Source organism: Chanodichthys erythropterus, chromosome 11, assembly GCF_024489055.1.
Source record: "Chanodichthys erythropterus isolate Z2021 chromosome 11, ASM2448905v1, whole genome shotgun sequence".
In the NCBI taxonomy this organism is placed as follows: Eukaryota; Metazoa; Chordata; class Actinopteri; order Cypriniformes; family Xenocyprididae; genus Chanodichthys; species Chanodichthys erythropterus.
The window spans coordinates 15,311,880-15,326,529 of record NC_090231.1 but is presented as its reverse complement, the minus strand read 5'-3'; the positions used below and the strand labels follow the sequence as shown (position 1 = coordinate 15,326,529).

The window sequence follows — 14,650 nt, the reverse complement described above, 5'->3', positions numbered from 1 at the left end:
ATTTAGGAGGTATCCCTTACAGAAATGTCCCATAGTAACTATACTGTAGCTTTTGCCAAAATACCATAGTTACAGGAGATATAAAGCCAAACACCGTCATCAAGAAAAAAGAAATGGTCATTTCAGATTCTGAAAGCTTCTTACACTATATTTGAAGTAAGGGTAGGGGATATACCAGACATGATAAACCACTAGAAATTTGACAACCTGTTACTTGCCTTGATTTTAAACTTTTCAAGCACAAAAAAACAATTCAGTATTTGCACGCTGTTTGACAGACGGCTTTCTGAGCGCACACATCCGAAGCGTATGCGTTTATAAGTACTGAATGAATTTCGTTTTTTTTTTTTTTTTTTTTCATAAACTATCCTTTTAAACAGCCAAATACACACAAAGTTATGTGCCCATCTAGATGTAATCGCTGCTCAATTTTTGGCAAGTATTCAGGTAAAAATAGATGGTTATGTCTTAAACAGTTTGGGGAAAATCAAATATGTACCAATATATTGGATCCATACATTTGGTCTTAAAGTGACAGCAGCCTAATATACCTGCTTCTGTCAGTGTCCTTTCTTTTGTTTGATAAAATTAAGTAACTCACTGCTCTTGACCAAATAACTTTTGTAGCTTTAAAAAGAATCAATATATTTATTTTAGTTCAGTGTTTTATTTTTACATTTGATTATTTAATTTCTGTAGAGAACTGTGAAATGTTTTTTGGAAAAAAAGTTGATATCATAACAACCTTTTTTTCCCCAGTAATAATAACTTTATTGTGATGTACACTGTTATCATGAAGTAAAATTGCTCATATTATGACATTTAACCTTTTTGATATCTCAAATAATGTTAATGAGCTTAGATTTTTTTTTCCTCCTTACTTCATGTGGATTGGCACTCTAAATCCTCATTTCTTTGCAGAATCAGGCCCGTCTGATACGCGAGTGCGAGGCGGAGGTGAAGCTCTTTCCAAAGGAGGTCTCTCACTTCCTTCAGGAGCTTGAGAGCAAAGGCTCTCGTAAAGACCTGATCGGTCAGGCCAATGACAGCCCCAGCTCTGGCCCCTCCTCCAACTGCAGCACACCCCCTTACTCCTCCCCCAACCACAGCTGGAGCAACATGGGCAGTATCTCACTGCTGGAATCCTCCTCAAACTCAAACACTCCCGTCAAGTCAGAGGCGGATACTACAGGAGTATACTAGTGATACTACAGTTTGTTTTATTTGACTTTCCTATCACTCTCTCCAATCCATTTCTGTCCACAGTGGATTTAAAGAATAGACATAGTATTACTAAAAATTTTATGCATTTTTTGAGGATTTTTTTAAAACCTGTATACACTTTGCCACTCTGTCTGAATCAAATCTGATGTCTCTTTTGTTTTTTGTTTTTGTTTTTTTATCAAAGTTTTAATCCAGAAACAAAGTGGATTTTATCTAGCTTTAATGACGTGGGCTCTCATACATACTAATGCCTGTACGTAAGACCTGTGGAAAACAGAGGGACGGGGTTCTCTATTTATTTCTGTTGTATATTGTGCACTTTGCAGCTTTAAGTGTAGTTCCATGAGTCGTCCTGAAGGTGGCAGTGTAAATTTGGCAGTAAAGAATTCTGAGGCTGTGATGCTAACGCTAGGCTAATGCTTAATCTGGTGGTATGCGTTTACATAATAATGCACAGATGGACTATTGCTTACCCAGCCCCCAGAAACAGATTTAATTCCATTCATTTCACCACTGCAGCCGAAACATCCTGTCATGTGAATGTTTATCAGGTCCTAAATTCAACTGTCCGAAAAGAAAAAAAAAATATTGTACCAATAAGAGAACTACAGCTTGTCACAAAAGGACAAATATGTATCTTATCCATCCCTTAAAGGTAGAAATTAGTTCCTTAAAGTAGTGATATATTCCATTAAAGTATTACAGTGAATCTTTTAAGGTTAAATAAGGTACAAATTTGTCCATTTGAGGATGCCACCTCTAAAGTTAGTAAATTACAATTTTTTTTTTTTGGTCTATTTGTTTATGTTCTAAAATCTACATATACAGTACTTCTCTTGAACTCTTTCACCCAGATAATTCGTGTAATCCCACTCTCTCCCGTACCTCCCCCGTATTTGTCTCTCTGTCGGTTGGCTTAATCTAATCCCGACTCTGTGTAATTGGCAGTGATCCCACATCTCACACTATCTGAAATCCAGTGATGTCCAGGAAACTTCATGGGCCACCCCTTGTATTTTTGAATCCGCTCACGAACGGAGGGACGTCCCTTGCAAATCCCCTGTCTGACTTCATCAAGGTCTGTACAGAGTCATAACATGTTGCATAATATGCAACAAAACAGCATATGAGGGGTTTTTATGTGAGAGTGAAGCAAGACTTTTACAGCTTAGCTCCGATCACCGCAATCCAGGGCTTTTTTAATCCATTAGAATTTTTGCTTTCTCGTACTGTAATCTGGTCACCTTCCTCTTCCTGTTTACTTTCATAACTTTGGTCAGTTTATGGGTTCTATGTCTTCCTTTCACTCTCTTTGTGTCTCTCAGGGCTCCGATGCTCAAAATTAAGAGAGTTGGAGTTGACGTACATGCATTCACATGACAGTGTGCTCCATGATCTCGATCGAAGCACTTTGAGAAGGACAGTGATTACAGCACTTATGACTACCAAACGATTACATTTGCTGAGTGAGTAACATAATATGCAACACGCGCGTTACGTTTCTTCTCCATGCGTTGATGAAAATATGTCCTAGAGTATAATTTACATAGTGTGTATGTTTGTATGTATGTATGTGTGAGGTAAGTGCTGGCTGCGAGAATGAACACTGCACAGTAGAGTTTAGAAGGCAAAAGGGCTGAAGAGAGATGGACAACACCGTTGAGAGGCTAGCGTTGAGGGTTTGTTTTTATGACTCAGCCTATTTAATGTGGTTGCATGTTAAGTCAATAGCTCTATGTACCCGTATAAGCAGGGATAAATGGTACTTGCATGTAAACATTTCCTCTCTTCATGTCTCGTTATCTTTGGAGAGGGACATTAGTGTTGTACATACCAGGAAATATTAATGTGTGCATTTCAGTCGAAACCACATGAGAGTTTATATCGATCTACATATAATTCATTCCATTTTAGAGGTAAATGAATTCTACTACTGACTAGAGGAGAAGTCGTGAGTGACTTCTGCCTTTTGCTTGTCTTAGGCTGATCTAGTGTCCCAGTATAACACACACACACTTTACAGTCGTCCTAAGCACCATTCAGCTGTCTTTTACTGCCTGTCTGTCATTTTATTTTTTGGTTAAAATGAGGTACAAGTGTTTTATTGAGAAACACCTTAATACTTTATGGCCTGTAATTTTATTATTTTTAAATTGTAGACACTTTATGATTGTCATATTCCTTACAGTGGCATGATTCTATATTGTGCCTGTGTAATATCGTGTTATGGTTCTCTTATGTTTATAGACAGTAGTAATGGTTGAATGGCACTACTTTCTTTTAATTTTTTTTTTTTTTTTTTTTTTTTTTGAGGGATTTAGAACCCCACTTTTTATTGTCTTAAAATGGGACAAAAATTCAGGTTATTCTTCTCTTTATTTTAATTTTAGCACCTTTTATGTTAAAAATGCTTTGCAAATCATGTCCTGTAAATTGAGTTCATTGTTGGTATATAGTTTGTTTTTTCAAAGCCGACATTAGCATGCAAATTTCAGTCTTTAATCAAACGTCCTCAGGGGATGAGCCAGGCTGGTCCATCACACTTGTGGGCCCAAACTGAGTGATGCGTTGTCTGTACTGAAATCTGTGAGGACTGCAGTCAGACTTTAAGGGACAAAACATGCTTAACCAAGGGCTAACTTCTGCTCGGCCTCAGTTACAGCTTTATCCAAGTACATATCTCATAGTTTCTCTCTGCATCTGTCTCTTTATCAGCTTCCTACTGAAACACTCTTTTGTTAACACTGTATGTAGATAATGTACTGGTCTGCCTTGTTTAAAGGGAAAATTATTACTCTGGATGTAATTTTTATTGCCTCGATAAATAATATAACTGTACATTCAATAAATGCAGAACATTGTCAAACATTCTCTTGCTTGTTGCTTCCCTTTTTCAGTTCTACTTTTATAGGATGACGAACGTGTTTTCAGATTATGAAATGGTTTAGTTCTTTTGTGAAGGACAGATTACGTGACATGATGAAGGTGTGTGAGACATCCTCAATTTTTTTTATTGCTATAGGAGTGTGGGAAAGAAAGAAAGAAATGTCCAGTGTTTAGTAATATTTATGAACTATGGTAGTATTTATTAATATTTTGAATTAGCTTATCTATTTATATACAGCTATGGAAAAAATTAATGCTGATTTCTGAACTTGGAGTGGTCTCTTAATTTTTTCCATAGCTGTATATATATATATATATATATTATATATATATATATATATATTATATATTTTTTTATATATATAATTATGGGTTCAAGCGCGTAGCACTAAAACCCTATTTTAATTGTTAAAATTTCCAAGGTTCAGCATTCTCCCATAAAAGTGATCAGGCAGACCAAACCGTAAGTCATAGAGACTTGAAACTTTGATGACCGGTAGTACTCACACCCTCTACAATGTCACCCCGATCGGCCTGAAAGGGGCGCTACAGCGGTGAAAAGTATGAAATGGCTCATAACTCTTAAACAGTAGGCTCAACTGTTTATTGGAATTGTTGGACAAAATGCATACCTCAGATTCGATCTGTTTGATTTTTTGATAAACCTACTTCTGTGAACTAATCCTAAAATCCAAACCAGTGCAGCAAGATTTTCTGGAAAAAGTTTTCGAAGAATTTCAATTCACTCTCCCTAAGGGCAGCCAAAATGTTCAGGATGTAGCCACTTTTACTGAAATGGCTATAACTTTTTAGCTGAGATATTTTCATCAAACTCGGCACATATATATATATGAGCTCATTATGTGGTTGTGTGAAAAAGGGCTAGGTGACTGGCCACTTGGTGGCGCTGTAACAGGAAAAAAAACATAAAAACCGCTATAACTATACAATTCTTGGTCTGATTGACTTGAAAATTGGCATGCGGTGTCTTTGTCCAAGGTGCCAAGACTGCCTTTGAGGACATTCGCATATCTCGAAAAATGTGGTCAGCGACGGTCAATGAATTTTGAGCAGCTGTCAATGGTTAACGGAGGCCAATCGGAATGAAACTCACTGGGCCTGTTTTACTCACGGCCTATAGAGGCCTGTGGGAAATTAGAAAGAAATGTGCCTTCACATTTTTCACATGCATAAAGGATTGTTGTTGGGGTTTTTTGTTGTTGTTGTTGTTGTTGTTTTGGTCCCCATGAGGAAAAACAGCTTATAAATCATATTAAGTGATGTTTTTTCTTTTGAAAATGTAGCAAATCCTCTGTGATGGGTAGATTTAGGGTTTGATCCTTCATCTGCACACCAACATGCACAACGTCCATAAAGCATCCTGATGTTGAATATTATCATTCAGCATTGCTGTAAAGTTTGTTTATAAATAGATACTAGTAAATTGTCATATGACATTACTTTGAAGAGTTAATACTTTCTCAGTTGATGGTTGAAACATGATTTTTAGAATAACCTTTGTCCCATTTTTGACTAGTTACTACAGTTTTACCACAGAGTTTGAGATGGAAGAGGAAATTTGTCTCCTTTTTAGAGCAACTGTTCAAAGAATGTAACTGTGAGGCTTATGAAAGCTCCTCAGAGCTGAATGCAATTCTTAAGACCCTTCAACAGCTTCTAAGTACAAAAGCTTCTCCTGCCTTTATTTGAAGATGGCGACAGAAAAAAAAAGACTGTTTCCTTTGATTTACAGCTGGGATTGCTTTGCAAGGCTTGTTTTTGTGATGGGGCAGTGATGTTGCAAAAATGCTCCATTTCTGATTTCAGCTTAGCATCAAACAATCAAGTGACTGAAAAATACAATCCTCTGCAATCTCATTAAATATTAGGATATTCATTTACTTGGATTATTTAGATACGTGTTAGTTGATGCTATGAAGGTTATTACTAGGGTAAAAATAATAAAAACATTTAAAAATCAGAATTAGAATAAAGCAAATACATGAAAGTATGTCAATCTTTAATTTCCATAACTGACACAGTGGGAGACCACCAGTGTAAACACTTCTATTTAACTTTTTTAGAATTTAATACAACAGTATTCATTACAAATGATATATTTGAGTGAAATGTAAAAAAATTTTTGTGCTTCAATGGAAGCAAGAACATCTGACCATTTGTACAAATGGTTATGCTTAGAACAGAATCTGAAATTAGTTTGGTCATAATGCTTTTTTTAACATTTCAAAACCCTAAATCTTTTTAAATTAGATTTTAAACCCCAGTTGTGGTCTCAGTTGTGGTATGTAACAAAGCATTGAACAATCCAATTCACTAAAAATCTGAGGAACATAACCTGCACATTCAAATTCTCTCACAGTCTCTCAAGGGCCTCAGCAGCCAGTCAGTCTTTAATTAGATTTCCCAGTAATTTCCCATTCATTCATTTTTCTTTTCTGAACTCTTCACATTCTTACTCTTTCTTATCTCCTGCCTTTGTATTTCAAACACAAAGCTTTTCTCCTCTCTCCCTTTTTCTGTTTTGTTCCCTAGTGAGCATCTGCTTCCACCTCATTCTTTCTGCTCTCGTTCTGTCATTTCTTTCTTTCCAGTGGACAGGTCCATGAGTGCGAGTCAGAGCGTAGAGCCGGCGCCCGAATGTAATGCCTGACATCCATCAACTCAGTTTACAGAGGAATATGTACATCCCACTCTTTTTGCTCACTTGTAGCACCTCATACTGTACATCCAATCTGCATTTTTGTAACTCAACTGAACAAGTTCATCTAAGCAATATCACATGAACAATGGTGCTGTTGTTCTGGAAATTACCATATCTGTTATTCAGCTATATCTGCTTGTTAAGCCTGACGTCATGCATCATTTTTTCCAGGTCCAAAGGCTTCATCAGAAAATGACAAGCAGTGCTAATAGAAAATAAACAAACGGTGCTAATATAGACTCACAATGTGCTGTAATACTACTGAAAAATCCTGATGCTCTGATCATCTTAATACTGAAAGCTTAGGTGGTCAGACAGTGATTGATTAATTTTTTTCTGAATCATTAAAATATTAGTGTCCAGGACACTGTGAGCTGAGAAACTGTAGAAGACTGACAACCTGAATTTTTAAAAGCAAGTTGTGCTATAAAGGAATAGTGCTCATAAACTGCTCATTGTATTCTCTCTTGAAACAGAGTAGAGGCTTAGCCCCTGAAACAGTATTCATCATGACTTAACAAGCGAATAGTACTGATATTCAGACCAGTATGTGATATTGAGTATGATTACAGTATATACAATATCAGATCAATTCTTTCCTGTTAGCATTTTTCTTCACCAATGAAGAGCAACACGGTAGTGGCATTTACGGTGTGTTCCAAATGGGATATATATCGCCTTCCGAAGGGCACTTTGGTGTGAAAACAATCATGGCCGCCACATTGAAGGGCCGTTCCAAACCGAAGTGTCAACCAGTGTACAAAATGTGTGACGAAGGTACCTCCTTGATTGTCTTAAGATGACGCAGAAGTGCATTCCAAGAAAAGAGTTTTTTTGACCCCTACACCCTTCATCCCTTCGAAGCTCTCACTCCGGAAGGTAAACACTTTTTGAAGGCATTAGGGAATAGGGATGAGCCCTTCTGAATAGAACACATGGTTAGTTAAAATCTGTCTTATTAAACAAACAAGTTCACTTGGTTGAGTGAATGATTCAATGACTCAAATTGGTCGTTCACTCAAAAAAAATAGCTCTTTGGCTGAACATGATAGATAGATATTCATGGACAGTGGTTCCAAAACCAAATAGAATCAACCATGTGCAAATAACTAGAATCAATGGTGTTCATTTAAATTGAATAAATGGTTTTCATTTAAATTTACATTCAAATAATCCTACAAACTCTACACGTGATGTTACATGTTGGCAGTCCAGAAATTTACACCAGAACACTATAGTGGTTTGTTCACTATTAAAGCAATTTGAATTCTTGTTAGCAGGTCTTCAACCCAAGCACAAGCCCAGCACTTCACAACAATGGTAACCCCCAAACCATTAACATAACAGAAACTTTTAAATACCAACAAAATAGAACTTTAAACATTAACAAGTCTCTCCATTTTCTCATCTTGTTAAATATATATATATATATTACAAACATCAAGTTAAGTCAAAGAGTAACCTTTTCTGGTCAATTTAACATGAAGCAAACACATTTGAAGCAGAAACCTGACAGAATGGTGTTAAGTAATAAGGTACGAGAGGCTGTGCTGTATCGTGAATAAGTCACGGCCGAGGGGCGTTATTAGGCACGACGTGAAGCAATGCCCTTCAGCCCTGACTTATTCACGATACAGCACAGCCCCTCGTACTTTATTGCTTTTATAAAACGGTTACCACACAATACAAATATTAAAGCCAAAAATATGTATCAATGCAACTTTAATGAAGTAAACTTTCACTAAAGCCTTCCTTCTGCCGGAAAAAAATAGTCCCTGACAGTGAACAGCAACAGTTACATTATTACGCCATTAGATGGCGGCAAAGACTGTCTTTACGAGTGTGTCAGTCAGTAGCGAAGACTTTTACATTGAAAAGACTGAACTGTTGTGAACACGGAACAAGACGCAACTGGCAAATGCTTTGACTAGCGCTGTCAGTCACGGGAAAACCTTAACTGTTAAAAGGACAAGATAATACATTGGACATTAAAACAGATTTTTTTATTATGAACATAGGACTGACCTGAAGGAAAATGCTAAATCTTATTGCAGGTAATAAACTCGCTCACTTGATCTTTTTCTCACAACACTCTTCTACATAATACAGTAAGCTTCAATGAACAATATCAATTTAGAACATACAGTTTACGTTGCTAAGAGTGGTTGCTAAGGGTGTTGTGTAGTGATACACAGAACTGTTGGGTGAAGCGGTCATAGATGTGTTTTATCGTGAATAAAACAGCTACTGACCAATGAGAATCAAGGACAGGAACTAACTGCTGAAGTAAATCTAAAGTTTTATGCACAAATAAAAATCATCCACTCCTTAATAAGACATAAGTGATTCGATATGTAGTGTTTAATTCAGATTTTTTTTTTAATAAAAGACATTTTAAAAAAAAGATTCCAGGACAACAATTTCTAAAACACTTAACAAGGGTAAGAGAATGTTTCATGCATCAATTTAAGAGACATGGAGAGAAAGTAAAATAGGAAGAATCCAACTCAAATCTGCCATATAAAAGGAAAAGAAAAGCACTTGGTGATTCACTCATTATGAGAAACAAAGACTGAGAAATTAACAATGAAATCAATTAAACCATTAATGAAGGAATAATCAAAAGTCTAATGAACAGAAAGATCAAAAAGATGCATCACGCAAAGACCAGACAACACAGAACAGCCAAGGGCAACACGTACAATGATACAGGATGACATGGTGGCTGCTTCCTCAGGGCACTTCATATGAGCTGTTAGCTTATCATATTAACCTCTTCTGTTAGTGTATCTTCTGTACACATGTAAGTCTATGCTGTACCAGCACTATGCACAGAAATCCAATCACACACACAAATTCAAGAAATATAAATACATTTTAGCATTGCCTGGTTTCTTATTCTGTAACACAAGGGCAGTTAGCAGAATGGGTCAGAAACAGGAACCACACACTTATCTGTGTATCTTGATTTGCAGCTTTAGTGTTTTTGTTTCCCTGCAAAATATTTGAACACTCAAGACACACTTGGAAATGTATGAATGTCATTGCATTAGCTAACAAATATCAAAAGTGCCGATGTAACCGAAGTAGCGACAGATCTTTTTTTCTGTATTGTGACATACATCTGAATGAAACAGTTTATTGAAAAAGAAAAATGCAGGACGGGATGAAATCACAAGGTCAACATTAAAAAAAAAGAAAAAAAGAAACATGACTTTACTTCATAAAACAATAGAAATACTGCTTATGGAACATGAACATGTTAGAAAAGCTCTAGCATCATTTGTACGCAATTGCCACTGTTTGAAAGTGTATTTAATGTAATGACATTCCTAAGTTTTTAAGGGTCAAATACCATAGTTATTGACTAGTATTAAATAGCCTGTTTTGCACGTGTTTGACACTTAAACATGCACTGAAACTGCATCACAAAACTGATTTAGACGCACAAATACACACTCTCTCTTGCAGAGTTAAAATGCTATAAACACACACAATAATCTTTACATGCAATTTCATCAGGTATGTGTGTGATTGTGTCATTGGGGAAGTGTTTACATTCCCCATCTCTCTCTTTCTCTTTCTCTCTGGCCAAGCTGCTTAATCCAATTACAATGACTGTTTTTCAGTGTGACATTTGGGATTGCACTTCAATTCATTGCGCTTCAAGAGTAACCTTGCAGAGAGAGAGAAAACGGTGATCCTATAAAGCGATTATGTGCACTCTTCAGCTGTATGTCAGTCTGATGTGGGATTCATTACTGATGATAGTTGATCCTTTTGTGACCGCATGGGCTGGCATGATGATTAATGATCATCAATTCAATCAAATCAATTACACGATCATAACAGATATCGATATGATTATCTTTTTGGTAACCACATTATAAAAAGCTAAATCTTTTTAGTTCTGTTAATCCCCCTCTAAACTTAGGTTACTATGAGAAGTCAAGTTGGTTTATTCATTGATTTAAGCCTTAAATAGACTTAAATGAGATGGTGTTACACATATACAGCAACACCCACACACACACACACACACAGATTCGTCACTGGGCCCAGACAAGACAATGACTCTCTGGGCGGGTCGCTTAGCAACAAGATAATACTAAAAATACTCTGGGTGCACATTCTCTCACTCCCAATACTGTACTAGACTGAGGATAGAAGCTACTTGTGAGAGCTAAATATCTACGCTACTGCTAAATCTGTCTCATTCATTCTTTTTCTGTGCTCTCCATCATTCAGCGTGCCAAAGCCGATGTCTTCCACCCTCCCACCATCTCCCTAAATGTTTCACAGAATAATTACACAGCAGTCAGAAACAGATAGACAGAACACTGAAACAGTGACAACTGAAAATTCACTCTGACAGACATGATAAAACAACCAATACTGATAAATAAAAGTACTTGCGTTTGTTGCAAGTAAGTATTTTCTTTTCTCATGCACCCTCATTTCATTCTAAACCCATATTTTAAATCCAGAAATCATAAAAAAGCACTATAAAAGTAGATATGGTGACTTGTGTGGTATATTCCATTAATTCTGAAGACACAATAAGACTAGGTATGACTAGGTGAGGAACAGACTGAAAACGTCCCCTTCCACCAAATGGTAAACTCTTATGACTTATATGGACTACTTTTGAAGTGCTTTTATGGTGTGTTTTAGTCCTTTTTTTGAGCTTGACAGCACCTGCCCTTATAAAAAAAAGGTAAAGTGTGCATTTTGCATACTTTTTTGACAACAAAAAAAGACAGTATACTTATTTCAGTCATATACTTTTATGTACTTGCACAAAATGATACTGATGTATACTTAAAGGGTTAGTTCACCCCAAAATACAAATTCTGTCAACATTTACTCATCCTTCTTCTGAAGAACCCCAAAGAAGATATTTTGAAGAATGACTGTAACCAAACAGTCAATAGTCCCCATTGACTTTCATAGTATTTTTTTTCCCCATAATAAGAAAGTCAATGGGGTTCATCAACTGTGTGTTTACTCACGTTCTTCAAAATATCTTCTTTTGTGTTCAGCAGAAGAAAGAAATTCATCCAGGTTTAGAACAACTTGAGGGTGAGTAAATGACAGAATTTTCATTTTAGGGTGAACCTAAAGCCTTTAAGTATACCTAAGTATAATATTAAGTTCACTTGAAGAAAACAAGTATACTTGCACCTACACATGTTTTTGTTTATTATTATTTTTTTTTTCATATTTAACATTTGGGCTAGAAGTGTATAGTTAGTAAACTAACTGTATAACTGGAGTTCACTTGTAGTATAGTCTTTTTTTGATGTGAACTAGTTTTGTACTCCACATTTACTACACTTAACTGTATACTTTATAAACTAAAAATGTGTTTATTTAATGAAATAGTATACTTTCTAAATTTTCTGTATTTACATAAAATGAACTTGAAATATTCGTCTTTTATGTAAGGGTCAATGTCAGCTTTTGTTGTACAGAAAAGAGCAGCATGAACATTCTGCTTAACATCTATTTTTTATGTTCACATTTATTTTCCACAGATCATATGGGTTTGGAATGACATGAGGGTGAGTAAATGCTCAGAATTGTATTTTTTTTTTTTTTTTTTTTTTTTGTGAACTAAGGAATACAGTGTGGTACACAGTCAATAAGAGCATTTGTCATCATGTCAAAAGTCACATCATGTTAACTGGCTAGTATTTCCTATGGAACATTTGATGTCAAGGAGTGTGACCATCATGGGATAAGACAAATACAGATAGATACAGACAGCTTATTACATCAATTACTTGGTTTGTTATTTCAAGAGAACGTCAGCTGAGCTGTTTATTCTTGGTTGGGTGTTCTCTCTCTCTCTCTCTCTCACACTAACTCACTCACTCACTCACTCACACACAGACACATTATATACATTTTAAATTAGAATTATTTTGAATGATATTCAGCACCGTCACTGTCAATATTTTCCAATTGCTCTTCCATCCTCTGTGGGATTATTCCAGTCCATTTTCCACACTTTTTTGAGTTTCATTCCTTTTTTGCTATTTGACTTCCCAATAATGTCAATGATATACGATTAATTATGAACTTGACATGCTTTTCTGTCCGATTCTTATTTAGTCCTGAAACATGCTTTTCTTCTTACACAAGCAATAGTAAGTCCATTCTGTTTGTTCCGTCTGCTCTTAATAACTGAAAGTTCATTTTTGATCATTCTGTTCATTTAAATGTCTTTTAAAATATCATTACATTTACATGAGAGTAACACTGACACATAAAAAAAGTCCAAAAAAGTAAACCCCTTCATTCAGTAACCGAAAGCTCGGATTGGCTCAAATAGGGGTACAAAAAAAGAAAAAGAGTCATTGGTTACAGGTTTGGAAAAATTTAAGACAGCACTGAGAGACGGATACAAGTGTAAGGCAAGGGAACAAGGAATGATGTGTAAGATACTGCATCCAAACTAATTTAAAGAGACAGTTTATCCAAAAAAAGAGACAAAACTGTCATCATTTACATACCTTCATATCGCTCCCCAAAAAAGTAAATATCTTTGAAAAAAAAAAAAAAAAAGTAAATAAATAAAATAAACCACTTTTTATATTCTATGGATAGCTGTGAATGATGACACTTTTTAATTTTGGATGAACTATCCCTTTAAGAAAGAAAATGGAAAATTACAAAAACTGACTTATCAGACTTAATAAAAGTTAAGATAAATATCTAATAAATACAGCAACAACAAAAAAAGCTCCTTCAGTGGCGATTTTCATATTCCTTTCAAAGCTTAAATAATATGAGGCCTTGCTTCCTCAGAATCCAGGGATGTGGCAGTATGTTTCCAGTGAAGACAACAGGATGTACATCAGCCAGAGGGAAATGAAAAGTAAGGACGTCAATATCTTGCAAGTCCGTGGACCGCCGAGCTCTCCTCCAGCCACTGAGGGGCGCCGACGATACAACAGCACGCTGACAACCACCACAGCCATAGCAGTGAAGAGTGTGACAGAGAAGGCCAGAGAGCCCGGCTCGACTTGGAAAGATTTGCCTTTGGTACGCCAGTATACAGCAGCTATGGTCCACGCCACACCGATGCCCAGGAAAACATTGACAGCGTTGCTGCCCGTCACATTACCAATGGAGGCGTCAGCATACTGGTCTTGGATGGCTGCAACCTTACTGGCAAAAGTGTCTGTGCAAAGGAGAGATAGAATTAAATTATGATCAGACTGCAATACAATTACAATTTGAACTGCAAGATCTTGTTATTGAATGAAAAAGAGAACAGGATTTGGCTGAAAATAGAAGTAAGAAGTATTGGAAAGAGAGGTCAAAGAAAGGGAAAGGGTAAACAAAAGAGGAACTGAGAAAAAAGGAAGAGAAAGAAAAAGGAGGAAGAGAGAAAAAAAAAGGGTTCAGGTGAGTGCACTGGAAAGAGTCAAAGAAAAAACAAACAGATTGATATACCAGCTGCAAACACATAATCCTGGTTTTGTCATATGATTCCCTTATCCAGTCATGTGATCCTGTGATGTACTTCCCTAGTCTTATGTGTCATTAGGCTTGTTCGAGATGCATCGGCGCTGCGTAGACCGTTTGGACTGACTCAGGCGGCTGACTCAGCTTCTTCAGAGTGGCTGCACAAGCTATGGTGACGACACAGCTGTTTCACGATTGGCCGGATTCACAGCATGACAACAATCACATGTGTTTTATGTTTATTCTGACACCTTCAGTTTCACTAACGCTCACAATTCTGTATTTTTATAACAGTTAAAGCTCTTTTCATGTAGTCGCAATGTTATATTGTGTCATGTTTAT

The 14,650-nt window shown here is 36.3% G+C and overlaps 2 protein-coding genes across 4 annotated transcripts in view; one reads left to right on the top strand and one right to left on the bottom strand.

Annotated features, from left to right (window-relative positions):
• plcb3 (phospholipase C, beta 3 (phosphatidylinositol-specific)) overlaps positions 1 to 4,133 on the top strand; it is a 61,630-nt gene extending 57,497 nt beyond the window's left edge. The window contains exon 34 of one of the 2 annotated variants that reach the window (XM_067401851.1): positions 922 to 4,133. In XM_067401851.1, the coding sequence (XP_067257952.1) occupies positions 922 to 1,203 (282 nt within the window). In that variant the 3' untranslated portion in view covers positions 1,204 to 4,133. The remainder of the gene's footprint in view (positions 1 to 921) is intronic. The other variant, XM_067401850.1, reaches the window with a different exon arrangement.
• A 7,738-nt stretch (positions 4,134 to 11,871) lies between these two features.
• slc8a4b (solute carrier family 8 member 4b) overlaps positions 11,872 to 14,650 on the bottom strand; it is a 76,483-nt gene continuing 73,704 nt past the window's right edge. For both annotated transcript variants that reach the window (XM_067401847.1, XM_067401848.1), the window contains exon 9: positions 11,872 to 14,021. In XM_067401847.1, the coding sequence (XP_067257948.1) occupies positions 13,642 to 14,021 (380 nt within the window). In that variant the 3' untranslated portion in view covers positions 11,872 to 13,641. The remainder of the gene's footprint in view (positions 14,022 to 14,650) is intronic.